General features: G+C 54.4%; 6 protein-coding genes across 6 annotated transcripts; 4 read left to right on the forward strand and 2 right to left on the reverse strand.

The window, feature by feature from the left end:
* Positions 1–553: 553 nt before the first annotated feature.
* F5Z01DRAFT_679882 (uncharacterized protein) lies at positions 554–5,192 on the forward strand (the record flags this gene model as incomplete). The annotated part of the gene is made up of 9 exons (XM_046265561.1): positions 554–593; positions 674–752; positions 804–1,080; positions 1,105–1,221; positions 1,243–1,248; positions 1,270–2,918; positions 3,468–3,734; positions 3,833–4,307; positions 4,359–5,192. 9 exons carry the CDS (start codon positions 554–556, stop codon positions 5,190–5,192), a joined length of 3,744 nt encoding a protein of 1,247 aa, XP_046121157.1.
* On the reverse strand, positions 4,880–6,190 carry F5Z01DRAFT_459857 (uncharacterized protein). Its single transcript, XM_046259903.1, has one exon. It carries the CDS (start codon positions 5,975–5,977, stop codon positions 5,375–5,377), a length of 603 nt encoding a protein of 200 aa, XP_046121158.1. The 5' UTR covers positions 5,978–6,190; the 3' UTR covers positions 4,880–5,374.
* A 525-nt stretch (positions 6,191–6,715) lies between these two features.
* On the reverse strand, positions 6,716–8,549 carry F5Z01DRAFT_459920 (uncharacterized protein). Its single transcript, XM_046259904.1, has 5 exons — positions 8,237–8,549; positions 8,151–8,187; positions 7,847–8,088; positions 7,575–7,798; positions 6,716–7,516 (listed from the first exon to the last, which is right to left on the reverse strand). The coding sequence occupies exons 1-5, from the start codon at positions 8,387–8,389 to the stop codon at positions 6,943–6,945; spliced, it is 1,230 nt and encodes a 409-aa protein (XP_046121159.1). The 5' UTR covers positions 8,390–8,549; the 3' UTR covers positions 6,716–6,942.
* A 770-nt stretch (positions 8,550–9,319) lies between these two features.
* F5Z01DRAFT_616943 (uncharacterized protein) lies at positions 9,320–9,956 on the forward strand (the record flags this gene model as incomplete). Its single annotated transcript, XM_046260945.1, has 2 exons — positions 9,320–9,663; positions 9,725–9,956. The coding sequence occupies 2 exons, from the start codon at positions 9,320–9,322 to the stop codon at positions 9,954–9,956; spliced, it is 576 nt and encodes a 191-aa protein (XP_046121160.1).
* A 1,003-nt stretch (positions 9,957–10,959) lies between these two features.
* F5Z01DRAFT_696713 (alpha-L-fucosidase) lies at positions 10,960–13,620 on the forward strand (the record flags this gene model as incomplete). The annotated part of the gene is made up of 6 exons (XM_046266291.1): positions 10,960–11,095; positions 11,142–11,309; positions 11,366–11,565; positions 11,815–12,359; positions 12,456–12,460; positions 12,511–13,620. Coding segments are annotated over 6 exons (2,052 nt in total), but the record flags the coding sequence as incomplete, so codon positions are not given.
* Positions 13,621–13,716: 96 nt separating this feature from the next.
* F5Z01DRAFT_634004 (transcription factor subunit Med10 of mediator complex-domain-containing protein) lies at positions 13,717–14,310 on the forward strand (the record flags this gene model as incomplete). The annotated part of the gene is made up of 2 exons (XM_046262008.1): positions 13,717–13,756; positions 13,814–14,310. The coding sequence occupies 2 exons, from the start codon at positions 13,717–13,719 to the stop codon at positions 14,308–14,310; spliced, it is 537 nt and encodes a 178-aa protein (XP_046121162.1).
* Positions 14,311–14,460: the final 150 nt, after the last annotated feature.

Consider the following 14,460-nt stretch of genomic DNA (forward strand, 5'->3'; position numbering starts at 1 on the left):
CGAATGAGGCAAGGAACTCGTAAGACGACCTGCGTGAGGGGACGCGGAGAGAGGGCTAAATAGTTGCGTTTTGGTTGGTGGGTGGTGGTAGTTAGTGATCCGACAAGCGGGCAGGCTGAGTGAAGGGGTGGTGGCTTGTCATCGATTGATCACATGCTATGACAAAGGTTTCAATGATTGTCAGATGAAGGCATCGAAGGATTCGGGAGACATGCCAATTCGTCAGTATACATTAAAGCTACACGCAGTCGTCGTGGTAGTACAGTGGGAGTCGGGACTCGGGACACCACCTGTGACCGACAAGTTTAAGTTGCCATGCCAGAGGCTTTGTGGGTCTCAGTGCTGTCAGACTCCTGACACCACGCGGAGCGGATCAAAGGTCGCCCGGGAGCTTCTGACGCTAGCCCGTTTCTGAATAGCATGAACGACGCGGCTCCCGGAGATCGTCTTGCGCGCAGCGGTTGACAAGGCGATCTCAAGCCTGGAAATTCCTCAACCTCGCTGAGGTCAATCGCCTCAACGTGGTCACACAGCTTCGTCTAGCACCACCACCATGGTTGGAAAGGTCAGCGAGAGGGTGCTCCTCCGGGAGGGTAAGTTGTCACTTTCGCGATCGTTGGCAAATGTGCGAAGCGTCGCAACTGGCGTTCAGTTACTGACTGACTCTGGACAGGGCTGGAAAGAACCGACAATGGCATGAAAATGACAACATGGCCCGATGTGGCCGCGATCAACCAAAAGAACTACTACACGTGCGTATTTGGATTTCTGGTGCCACCCTCGCAAGGCTGACCCCCGGCTAGGGATTACATGAAGCGAGACGACCAGATTCTGGCATTGCGATTGCAGAACGAAGCCAACCGCGACAAGCTCGTGCAGAACGCCCGGGATCGCGATAGAGTTCTCTCGAAACCGGCCAACGGCGAGGTTCCCCTGCCGATACCGGATCTTGCCGACGACGAGGGGACGGCAACACCCTCAAACGGCATCGACCCGTCCAAGATCATCGTCATCCACCCTGGAAGTCAAAATCTGCGAATCGGTTTCGCGAGCGATGCGCTCCCGCGGACTATTCCAATGGTCCTTGCGACAAAGTTCCCGCAGACCGAATCCGAAATGCATGAGGCGCTGCCGCGAAGGCAGTTTGAAGCCAAAAATACCGACCAGCAGTATGGGGAGGAGTGGTCCAAGAAGTACAACAAGCAGTGCAGCGATCTCAAGGTTGACATGCGAGCAAACAAGCGCAAAGTGCTACCCAACTCGAAAGAGCTGGTTCAAACTTTCAACCGCCGCACGGAGGCCGAGGTTATCCAAAAGCACAACGATCCGTTGGAGATTGAGTGGACAGATGTGAAATCACTGGAAGACCCAAGTTCCCTGGCATCCTGTTTCGTAGGAAATGGAGCGCTCCGTGTGCCCGACGACTCCGACCCGAAATTCAAGCTGTGGTGGCCGATACAGCATGGCTGGTGGAACGAGGAAGACTACACGAGCGAGGAGCACCTATACGACGACTTTGAAACACTGCTGGATAAAACGCTGCGGCAGGAGCTTGGCTTGAAGAAGAACAGCGAGTGGCAACAGTACAGCTGCGTGTTCGTGATACCTGATCTCTACGACAAGCGATACGTGGAGCAGGTGCTGCGGTCCTGCATGACTTGGTTTGAGTTCAACAGAGTCACGTTCATCCAGGAGAGCATGGCTGCGACTTTCGGCGCAGGCTACACGCAAGCTTGTGTCGTTGATGTGGGCGCGCAAAAGACGTCTATCAGTTGCGCCGAGGATGGTCTGCTGGCGGAAGACTCGCGGATCAACCTCAAGTATGGAGGATACGACATTACCGACACCTTCATCAAGATGATGCTGTACGACAACTTCCCCTACCAGGATATCAACATCCGCAGGCGCTACGACTTCCTCCTGGCCGAAGAGCTCAAAATTAAGCACTGCACCATGTCGCAGGCCGATATATCAGTGCAGCTTTACCAGTTCCACGTGCGTGCGCCGAATCAACCGACCCGAAAGTACCAGTTCAAGACCTACGACGAAGTCATCCTGGCGCCAATGGGCGTATTTGACCCCGAGATTTTCGACAATTCTGCCAAGTTGAAGGGTCGCCGGAAGCTAATAGACCGCTCATACAACGCGTACGATGTTGAAATGCCTGACGATCCGGCATCTGCTGCCCAGCTTGCCATCTTGGCTCTTGTCCAACCCTCTATCACGTCGAACGCCAATGGCTTCCCTCTGTCACAGCCGGAAATATCGACACCGATGAAGGAGAAGGCGCATCCTTTCAGCTTCTCTGGCCGTGACGGCGTCAACGGGACACCTATGGGCTCGCATGCTGGGTCACCGGCCCCTGAGGGCAACAGCACGCCAGCACCGCCATTCGTCTTTGCTAATGGGAAGGATGCTACGAATGGAGGTAGCCCTGCTCCTCCCGGTTCCCGCGCCACTGGTACCCCAGTGCCCGGCCAGACGAGCCAAGCCTCGCAGCCGCCGCCAGGGATGTTCGTCGACTCAGCAGCCCGGACAGCCAAGCACATGGCTGCTGAGCGCGATTCTGTGCTTCCCGTGGCCCCGTTGGATATTGCCATCCTCACCAGTATCCAGAATGCTGCCAAGGGCGACGAGAAGAAACTGCGTGATCTACTGGGCAGCATCATGGTCATTGGCGGCGGCGCCAAGGTGCCACAATTCACAGTGGTCTTGGAGGAAAAGTTGAAGCAGCGTCGACCAGATCTACACGACCGAATTCTCGTGAGCAGAAGCGCAAGAGATATGGACGAGCAGGTTGTCACGTGGAAGGGCGCGAGCGTCTTCGCGAAGCTCTCCACCAACGACTCGTGGATCACTCCGTTCGAGTTCGAGAGGCATGGCGCGAGGACTTTGCACCACAAGGTGCTGTGGAATTGGTAGGATAGATCCGTGGATTTTGATTGCTGGGCAGGTTCATATGGAGTTAGGGGCCATTGGTCACGGAGTATCTACATATCTTAGGCACGGCGATTGACGAGATATGATGTTGGGACATTCAACTTGTGATCTTGATAATTACAAAAATCGTCCACGCATGTTTTCTTTACAAATCACATTGTGATTATGTTGTGAAAAGGGGATCAATGACGTTGATGCCGAAATAAAACACATGCGCTTATGTAAGGAATGTTAAACGAAAAGGGAGCTAGCTTCGTCGCGTCAACATGCCACCGAGTGTTGACGTACGTACCCCTTCGACCGCTCGAAGTGCAACACTGCCACAAGATCTTCCACTGGAGGGTCGCGCACTGGCAATGTGAAGCTAGACTGGATATCTGCAGCTTCACACAAGGTCGAACACCCAACAAGATGGCGTCATTCGCACGCTTTGTGCCCTTCTCGTCCTCGACAACGCGTCTGCAGGCTACGACATATCTCTGTGGCGTCGCGCTATTCTCCATCTCCTTCCTCGTCTTCCTCAACAGCTCTGTGAGCTTTGTCATCTCGGACCTGATCGGGCAGAAGCATAACATTGGCGACGTAGTCGGTACCTTGGGATTTGCGGACGAGGTCGTCGCCTTGGTGGCATGTCCAGCATGGGGTCTCATCTCTGACAGGCTAGGTGTGAGATGGGTGGCCACCATTGGGTACCTGATCATCGGCGCATCCCTGGTCGTCTTTGTGCAAGCAAAGAACATTTACCCACAGCTCCTGCTTGCGAGAATCTTCTTTGCGATCGGCGCATCCGCAGCGTAAGTTGCACCCTCTGGCCCTCCAGTGGGGGTGTTTTGCTAACCTTTGGTAGCGCGACAATGGTTACGGCGACATTGCCATGTCTGACCGATGAAAGTGAAGACGGTGACAGCAACCAGTCATCTCGCAATAAGCATGCACGCCTTTCGCGACAGAGCATTGCGTTCTCTGTGAATTCTGAGCTCACCATTACGCCCGAACGGTACACTCGCACTATATCAAGCGATCGTGTCTCCCGAGGCGAGCAAGATGAGAAGAAGCTCGACAAGGCCTCGGCTCTGGCAGGCTATGTTGGTCTGGCCACAGGATGCGGCGCGCTAGTAGCACTGTCCTTGTTCCTTCCGCTCCCTACGAAATTCGGCGATATCGAGAAGGTCACACCTGGCCAAGCTGTCTCCTATAGTTTCTATGTTGTTGCCGGTGTGGCGATCGTGGTGGCGGTCTTTGTGTTCTTTGGCTTGCGCAACTTGAGAGGCGAGGAGGGCAAAGGATGGGGTGTTCTGCTCGGTCTTGGAAGCAAGGCGGATGAGGATGAGTTCGACGCCCACAGTAGCAGGGAGCTGCGCAAGGAGGTAAGTCGGCAAGATCTGCTACATTTCGTTATACGACTGACACGCATCCAGAAAGTCATCCCGTATCTCCACCTGATGAAGGACTCTCTTCTCCTCGGCGTAACCGACAAGAGGATTGCCATTGGTTACATCGGCGGCTTTGTCGCACGCGCTTCCACAGTTGCCATCTCGCTCTTCATTCCGCTGTACATCAACACCTTCTTCATCGATAACGGATTCTGCCAGGGCTCGCCTCATGATCCCAGCCCAGAACTCAAGAAGGAGTGCCGCACCGCATACATTCTTTCGTCCATTCTCACAGGCGTTGCGCAACTTATTGCCTTAATCTGCGCTCCGGTGTTTGGCTACATCTCACACAAGTCGGGTCAAGTCAACTGGCCAATTGTCGTCTCGACCATCTTCGGCATGGTCGGCTACGTCGTCTTTCCTCAGCTGTCCAGCCCCGAAATCAAGAACGAAGAGGGCAGAGGAGGGACACCCGCAATCTTCTTGGTGGTCGCTTTGATTGGCATCAGTCAGATCGGCGCCATTGTTTGCAGTCTCGGGTCGCTTGGTCAAGGCGTGCTGGCAGTTGAGCTGTCGCGTACCACTCCACGCGAGCCATCAATCGCGCCCGATGAAGACGAATCTGCCGAAGATGAGCCCCTCCTTCGAATTACGACACAGGAAAATTCAGTAGCACGCACCAAGCTCAAGGGATCGATTGCTGGAGTGTATTCGCTTTGTGGAGGCGCGGCTATTCTGCTGCTGACGAAGCTCGGAGGGTACTTGTTCGACAAGCTCTCAACTGGCGCACCTTTCTACATGATGGCGGTATTCAATGCCATCTTGCTAGTTGTTAGTCTCATGTTGGACGCATCGCAGACATTCGCGGCGAGGTCTTAGACACAAGCAGTAGGGATAACTTTATGAGATTACGAATTAACAAGTACCTCTTTATGACCATATTTATTCGCCGCCGCAACTCCCATGCACAAAGACAATCAATCTTGCGCTCTTCTCACGGAAAAGAGACACCTGTCTAGTGACTCGGAACAGTCCTCTCCTCTGTGCATTCCCAAAGCAAATCAAGACCAACCGTAGCATGGAGGCGGCGTCGGGGGTGTCAGCATCAGACGAGGAGCTTGGAAGAACTCTGGGGCCACCTGACTATCCGAGTCGACCTGCTCATTGTTCGATTCGTACGCAGGAGGTGGAACATCTGGCCAGGCGCCCGGCGCGCGATGAAGGACAAGGGGCCGGTGTTGAACGCGCGATGGGGATGGACCAGCCTGCTGGCTGCTCTCCGGAAGCCACGGCTCAAAGTCTTCCTGGAGAAGAGTCGAAGCCGGACAATGCTCGTTGCCGCCATTTCGCGAGCGCGGCGATTTTGTTTTCTTGCGGAGGAGGGACCAGCCCCTGCTCACTGCGCCTTTGTTGCTCATGCGAACCTTGTTGCGCGACACAGATGGCTCACTGCTTCGCGATGTCTGCTGTTCATTTGCAGAGGCGAGATGCTTGTCTCCTGGCGTATGGAACGTCCTAGGTCCCTTTGGCAGCGCCTTGCGAGGTTGGTAGTTTGTGGACAACTCAAGTTCACCAGGGGTGAGGTATGCCGGCTGGAATCCCGTGCTGCGGCAATCGTGGTAAATCTTCTTGGGAATGTCACGCTTGCGAACCTTGCAAGGCATTTCGTGCACTTTGTTCGGCAAGTTGCTTAGCAAAAGACAGGAGACTAGACGGCGGACGGAACAGCAGAGTTGTGTGAAGTGTCGAGAACAGCCCTCCAAACTCGACCCAATTTTGAACTCTGCGAGATAAGGCAGGGAATTGTAGGTAAGGGCTGAGCATTGACTTGAGCACGAGTGAATCAGTGGTTAAATAGTGAATCGTAGGTTCTGGTAGTTGCCATGACGGGCGGTGATGTTCGTCCCTGTTCCTGTTCAGTTGTTTGAAGCAAACGACCACCAGTGAATGAACAATACTTCAGTTCCTCGAAGGCTGCTGAACGTACTTACTTTCTTGACAATGATTGCGGCGACTACTTACACAAAGGGCGCACCCAAAATTCATGCCAGAAAGTACCATAGAGCGCAAGCTGAAATCATGATGGTTCATGTTTGCTGCGAAACACTGCATGTGCCTATCGCCTGCTGTTCACGACTGTGACGCGTTCACGAAACCCCCGAAACAGATCGTAGAGTTCGAGCAGATGTTGCTGTTCACCAGGCTCTCGATTGATTGTCTGTTCTCCCCTTGTCACCCACCATTTGCCATGCGCCAAGATCATCTTTGCTGCTTGTACGTACGGCCATGGGAGGCATAGTCTTGAGAGAGTTTCTGTGTACGCTGCCTCCTTCGATTGAGTAGTCTTACCATGAGTATCTATTGCAGAAAGCTGGGACTGGCAATAGGTTTTCGAGGTGATGGTAGGGGTCGAGTTCAATCGCTAAGGTTAGCTGCTAGCGAGGTTGTATGCAAAGGCCAAGACACTAACGTCCGTCGCCAACGTCGCACTGCTATTATTAGTAGTCAGGTAAAGTACATGTAATTGCTACTATTCGAGTCCCTTTGACTCCTTCTATTGATTATTAATTTCACAAGGTACATACGTCGTCTTCCACCATTGGCCTGCGCCTGGCTTCAATCCGTTTGATCAGTGCTGGGAAACATGCACCGTGGTCTCATTCTTGACAAGAATGCCATCCAGGTTTGATCGGGAATCACCTCCCATGCCACTTTGTCCCGTCACGGTTGAAGTGTACTTATGGCCGGTTGGTCGCAGTCGATCGATGGCGTGACTTTCAAAGTCGGACACGGAGCCGCGACCACCGCCATCGTCCGAGTCGGCAAGCTGGTGTGTCGAGCTGGATTCATCGTTGGGCGATGACTTGGTCATGGGGTCGAGGCGGATGGAGTGCTTGGTTCGGCTTCGAGGGTCCGTAGTTGGGTAGCTGCCTGAGCTGGCTTGCGTCCGTGTCCGTGGGTGTGTGCAGGTGAAGATGAATGTACAGGCCGGTCGAATTGTAGGAAGAGAAGCTAGAGAGAGTGTTAGCCATCCCCACGGGACTTGAGCGAGGAACGAGGTGGGAAACCTACCAGAGACATTGATCAGGTTGACCTCGACTGTCGCCCAAATCACAATGTCGCAGATATTCCACGTCAGATCCGGTGAATGGTCGTCGAACACTCTGGCGGCTACAATCAACCTGATACCGGCCGCACAAATGCTACATTGGTTAGCAACTACATCCACAAGTACTTGGGCAGCATGATAGTGCCACTCACAAAAAGCCAAAAGTAAACATGACCATGATGCCAGCCTTTTGCATCAAGGGTAGCTGTAGCTGTGAAATCTGCCACATGGGCAAGATCAAAATGGCAATGTCAATGGCGGCGTGGACAAGAGTGGTGCCAAAGAAGAACTTCTTGTCCTCAATGGCACAGTACCCGCCGGCACTGGAATCCCAGAATGCCTGGACAGGAACGCAGTGAAAGATGCCCATAAAGATCTAGCCATCATTAGATCCAACACCAAGCTGCAGTGGGAGTGTACGTACTCGAAAGGTAATCCAAACAAAGGAACATCCGAATAGAATTTGGATCGGAAGTCGGATATTCGTGACGTTGAACATGCGCCAATACAGGCTCAAGATGGACACCTTGGCGAAGAACAGGCCGAAGGCGTAGAAAAGCTCGGCGATGAAGAGCAGTAATTTTGATTGGAACAATGCCTCTCCCTGCGTTATTCCCCGCATAGCCATGACATCGTCAATGTGAAGTCCGAGGCCGTGGTTGACCCCTTACGAATCGGGTCAGCGATTTGAGCACATGCAGTGTTGTTGGTTGACGTGAAGAACCTACAGTAGGGAATGATGATGACCCAACCAACGGAAATGGCCTGGACGAATTAGCGGCTGCAGAATGAGATGCAAGTACATGTAACTTACAAAACCGCAGAGTGCAAAGTAATCATCCCACGAGAGAGAGATCCTCTTGAGTCTTCGACTCAGCAGACGGAGTATTGTGATGGTGACGGCAGCGGCAAAGGTGACAAACAGCACGACCCAGAGGTCGGTCTGCCTGGACTCCATCTTGGCCATGCGAGGTCAACAAAAGCAACAAAACAGAAACAGCCCCCAATTCAGTCAGGGTCAAGTTGTTGATTGCAGCTCACATGCACCCAGTTCGTCAAGAACCGCAGGGGCAGCATCAAGTCAATTGGAGAGAGGACGAGCAAACGAAGTCGAGAGGACGGAACAGAATAATATTATGTACGGAGCACGGAGTACGTGCCGGCTGACGACCAGGTGCACTACGGGGGACTGGACTGCCGAGTGCGAATATGTCAGTGCGGCAATGCGAGTCAGAGACAGACAGGGCCTCCGGGGAATAAAAAGAAGCCCCCGGCACCAGGAGCGCCTTCAAAGTTCAGGCCCAACGGTAAGGTAGCAATGAAGGTTTCTCAACGTAAAGATCTCTGAAGCCAGCCAGCCAGCCAGCCCTGGGGAAAAAATATCGAGTCTCAGGGGAAATGGAGAACCAGAAAGGTGACAAGGTCTCGGTATGAGCGAAGGTGGACATTGCACTAATATGACCTGACATGTCAGCTGCAGCCTTTGTGGATCAACAAATGACAGCTTGGCAAGCTGGCTTGGTTCAGGGTTCAGGGATGCGTTGGAGACTGGGGGGGGGGGGGGGGACACTGAGCGGCTGAGGCTTTTATCTGTGGCACCCGTTGAAGAAACTAAGACTCAAGATGGCGGTCTGCCCGAGGCTAACGCTGGGAACTTGCGCCTCGTCTCGACGGCAGATATTCGACCAATGATCTAGCACGAGTAGTCATCCCCCGCTCGCCAACTCCACCATCATTTCGTCTCAGAATCCATCCAGGAGGAACGGCCCGTGGTTGGTACGCTCGAGTCTTGACAGTTGACACTTCCTTCAACTCAACTAATTATCCCACATTCCAGCCAAAGGCTTCACCTTCACTCCTCCTGCACAACATACGTTATTTACCCAACTTATACACGATGGCTCCGTCTGTTACCAATACCACCCCGGATCTCGTCCCTGAGCCTGTCTCCAAGCTCCCCGAGCGAGCCGAGGACGATGGCTCCGCCCTGAACGAGCACGAGCGCGCCGAGATTGCCTTTGTCGACAAGTACAGCGCCCCCGATGTCTACATCAACGCAAAGAATGACACCCTGTGGTTCCCATGGATCGGCCCCATTGAGTTGAAGCCCATGCGCATGGAGAACAGGACCGGCACCTTTGTGGTCGGCCTTCGATCCAAGGTCGCGGCCAGTCTGGGCAAGCACCGTCACCGTGGCACCGTCACGGCCATTACCATGTCGGGAGAATGGGGCTACAAGGAGTATGTTGAGCACCGTTCTTGTACAATGTCGCGATCACTTGGCTAACCGATCTACGCACAGGTACGACTGGGTTGCTCGCCCAGGCGACTGGGTATGCGAGAACCCCGGCGTCATCCACACCCTGTCCGTCGAGGACGACACCGACATTGTGTTCACCATCACTGGTAGCATTGAGTTCCTCAACGACGACGATAGCTTGAAGTTCACCCTGGACATCTTCAGCTTTGCCAAGATGTACTACGACCACTGCAAGGAGAAGGGTATCAAGCCCAACGATGCTCTGTGGCACTAAATGGATATGCGATAACGACTACGAACATGAGAACTGATGTCAACACGGGTCACCACGGAACATAGGTGCAATTGAATATATTCGAGAATGTTACATGTACAGTATGATACTGGCTTGGTCGTGAATACCCCTCCATCTGGCTGTGGCTCAATGCGGCAATTAGCGGGGATCAAGGCGGACTCAGCGACTCTTGAACCAATCACATGACACTATTGTCGGACACCAAACAGCGCTTCACAGAACCTGAATCAATACTTTCATGGTATGATTTGGTTGAATGCTACGGTCGACACATGTGGCGCACTCATATTCTACAATGGTCTTTGTACTGTTGCACTGGTAGGAGGAGACTAACTTGTGGTTGAGAGTTGGCTGATGGCCTCCCCGCCAAACAGCATAAAGGTGACAAGTCAGCTCAAGCTACGTGATCAACCTGACAGTCATAACAGATGCATTCACTCCTGCAAGAGTTATTTCGCCTTGGACCACGGCTATGACTCCCTCAGAGCTTGATCATGTACATGTATTTAAGGCCCCTAAAGATCCATCTGCCTTTCGGCCGAATGCCATCATCCACTTTTGAACCCCATATTCGCGAACACGCCACGGCGAGCTAATGAAGTAGTATAACCGAATATGCCGTTATTAGCCTCCGGAGCTATATCTGCCCGGCTTGTGTATGTAAAATCCAAATGTCGATACCCCGGATTCAGATCAGCAGGCATTCTCGCGGTTCGGAAGATCATTCCCCGCACCATTCCTCGCATTATCCCGAAGCCAAGCACACGTACCCTGTATCAATGAGCCTAATATCGCGAAATATCCCTAACAACCGAATCGTCATGCCAAAAACAAGGCCTGGACAGATGAGGGAGGGGCCAGATCTTGGAAGCTGTGACGGGAAGAACATGGCTCCTTGCCCTACATATACCCTCAGCCCGAACCATATCCATTCCATTGTCCATGTTCGTTAGCCTAAAAAATGATGACATTACTACATGCGCTTTTGGCATTTTCAGCCTTCACGTGTGTCGCCGCTCGCTCGCTGTGGTCTACCAAGCCGGCGACTCATGCTTGGAGAAAGAGTGACGACTATCTCCTGAAAACTGCCTACCCCGTGGGTAATGGCCAGCTGGGAGGTAGAGACAACGACTCCACAGCATGGACGAGACTGACGTGCCTCAGCTATTCCGCATGGACCTCCAGGACTAGAGAAAGCCGTGCTCAATATCGACTCATTGTGGTCTGGGGGTCCTTTCGAGAGCGAAGACTACAATGGCGGCAACCCCAATGAACCCAAATACGGGGCCTTGCCTGATATCCGCGCTGAAATATTCTCCAATGGCACAGGGAGTGAGTAGAGCCGGAGATGAAAATACCACCCTTCATGAGACTGACGTTCCTCTTAGGCGTCGCTCCCCTCCTCGGCTCTAGTGACGCGTATGGCGCTTATCAGACGCTGGGGAACCTGACCATCTCCATCGAAGGCGTTCAGGACTACAAGAACTACAAGCGAGTCCTTGATCTCGAAACTGGGGTCCACACAAGCACGTATAAGGTGAACGGGACTGAGTTCTCGACGGTCGTCTTCTGCACATACCCTGACGAGGTCTGCGTGTACCACATCTCCTCCCCGGAGACTCTCCCGGAAATCACCGTCTCCTACGAGAATGTACTGGTTGAAGAGGATCTATATGAGAAGTCGTGCGAGAAAGGACTCGTCCGCGTCCAAGGAAAGACGCAATCTGGACCGCCAGAAGGCCTCAAATACGACGCAATCGCCCGGGTCACCAAGTGCTCCGGAGCCAAGACGGAATGTGACGGTTCCTCGTTGAGAATCCAAGCGCCTCAAGGCCAGCGATCCATCACGATTGTACATGGTGCCAACACAAACTTTGACCAGACCAAGGGAAATGCAGAGAATGACTACTCATTCAAGGGGCAAGATCCTGCGGAGTACGTGGAGCGCGTGACCAAGAATGCGGCGGCCAAGTCCTACAAGAGGCTCCTCCAGAGTCACACCGAGGACTACGGACGTCTCGCGTCTGCGTTCACTCTGGATCTTCCTGACCCCAATGGCTCAGCCAATGTCGAGACGGCAGAGTTGATCGCAGGCTACACAGCAGAGAGCACCGGCGACCCCTTTCTGGAGGCACTTCTCTTCGACTACTCTCGCCACCTGTTGATCACTTCCTCTCGACCCGGCTCCCTCCCTGCCAATCTTCAAGGTCGCTGGACAGAAGAGCTCTGGCCTGCCTGGAGCGCCGACTACCACGCCAACATCAACTTGCAAATGAACTACTGGGCGGCGGACCAGACCGGCCTCAGCGAGACCCAGGATGGTCTGTGGGACTACATGGAGCTGAACTGGGCCCCTCGAGGATCCGAGACGGCCAAGCTCCTGTATGGCGGCGAAGGCTGGGTTGTCCACAATGAGATGAACATCTGGGGCTTCACAGCCATGAAGGAAGGCGAGAGCTGGGCAGACTGTAAGTGAAGACGACGTACCGTGGCACAGCACATCAGGAGGTTTCCCGCTAACACACGATGCCAGACCCTGCTTCCGCAGCCTGGATGATGCAGCATGTCTGGGACAACTTTGACTACACTCGAGACGTCGCCTGGTTCAAGCGCCAAGGATACCCTCTGATCAAGGGCGTCGCCAGGTTCTGGCTGTCGCAGCTGCAGGAGGACGGCTTCTTCGAGGACGGCACATTGGTCGTCAACCCGTGCAACAGCCCCGAGCACGGCCCTACCACCTTTGGCTGCGCGCACTACCAGCAGGAAATCCACCGCACCTTGGACACGGTGCTCTCGGGTGCGCCCTTTGCAGAAGAGGACGACGAGGACTTCCTCGAGCAAGTCCGCGACGCGCTCGGAAAGCTGGACAAGGGCTTCCACGTCACAGAATGGGGTGGCGTCAAGGAGTGGAAGATCCCAGACTGGTACGGATACGACGAGAAGAGCGACCACCGCCACCTGTCCCACCTCACAGGCTGGCATCCAGGCTACTCCCTGTCCGCGTACCACTCCGGGTACGGCACCAATGGAACGATCCAGGACGCTGTGCGCGAGACGCTGATCGCTCGTGGCGACGGTAACGCGGGGGATGCCAACGCGGGCTGGGCCAAGGTCTGGCGCACCGCATGCTGGGCACGGCTGAATGACACGGAGCAGGCCCATTTCCATCTGCGGTACGCCATCCAGGAGAACTTTGTCGGCAACGGGTTCAGCATGTACGATGGGCAGAATGAGCCGTTCCAGATCGACGCCAACTTTGGGCTGGGCGGCGCCGTGCTCAGCATGCTGGTCGTCGACCTGCCCTTGGCCCACGATGCGCCCGCGGATGCTGTCAGGACTGTGGTGCTGGGACCAGCCATCCCCGCGTCGTGGAAAGGGGGAAGCGTCAAGGGGTTGAGAGTTAGGGGCGCCGGCACTGTGGATTTTAGCTGGGATGACGAGGGTGTCGTGGACAAGGCGAGTGTCGAGGGACTGAAGAGCAAGGTGCGGTTTGTCAATGTAAAGGGGGAAGTGGTCGTTAAGGTTAAGTAAGGGTTCGAGTATGAGATCGGGCTGCACATAAAAAAGGCGGCACTGCCGCGTTTGACTTTTGACCAAGTCAACCCGCCTACCCTAAATGCCCGCGCCTCAACCCCACGAAGACATGACCATCCCCAACTACCACACCAGCTCCGAAGCTTGTCTACACTTCCTCTCCTTCATCATCCAACGTGCCCCGAATCACCAATTACCACCAACCATGGCGCCCGTCGACCGCGCCCAACAGACTGTTGTGGAGCGTACGTACCAATTCCTCACGCGACACCATTCCTCCCATTGACAGACTCCGAAAACAGAGCAGCTCCAGAACATCATCCAAGACCTGTACGAGATCATGGTCCAGGTCACAAACTACGACACCACGCCCCGCCCCACGCGCGACGTCCTCGCCGACCAGATCAAGTCCCTCGCCGCCTCCCTGCAGACCCTGCATACCACCGCCTCGACCACGCCGCTGCCCTCGGTCCCGCCCGAGCTCATCCACTACGTCGAGAACGGGCGCAACCCGGACATTTACACCAGAGAGTTTGTCGAGCTCGTGCGGCGGGGCAACCAGACCTTCAACGGGAAACTGAACGCCTTTGCCGGCTTTCGCGACATGCTGGCGCGGGACATTGCCAGCGCCATGCCGGAGCTTAGGGACGACGTGGACAGGATCATGGAGGGCGCGGGGCTGGCGTCGCCCAGTGCGGTTGGGCATGGCAACGTCAAGACGGAGGATGGACTGGCTGATGTCCAGATGAGTGCTGCAGGGCCGGAAAATGGGTCTGGCGGTGCCAATGCCGCATCGTGAAAAGGAAGAATTGGACGGACAGTGCATACAATTTACCATGTTGGCAGGGCGTTCGGGACAGAGCCATTACGATACCATTCTATAGGGCACGGCGTTGGGAATAATTCATCATACACAAGGCATCAGCCGGCCATTGGCGCGTCATCATTA

Source organism: Emericellopsis atlantica (genome assembly GCF_019669845.1).
Source record: "Emericellopsis atlantica unplaced genomic scaffold F5Z01scaffold_5, whole genome shotgun sequence".
Taxonomy (NCBI): domain Eukaryota; kingdom Fungi; phylum Ascomycota; class Sordariomycetes; order Hypocreales; family Bionectriaceae; genus Emericellopsis; species Emericellopsis atlantica.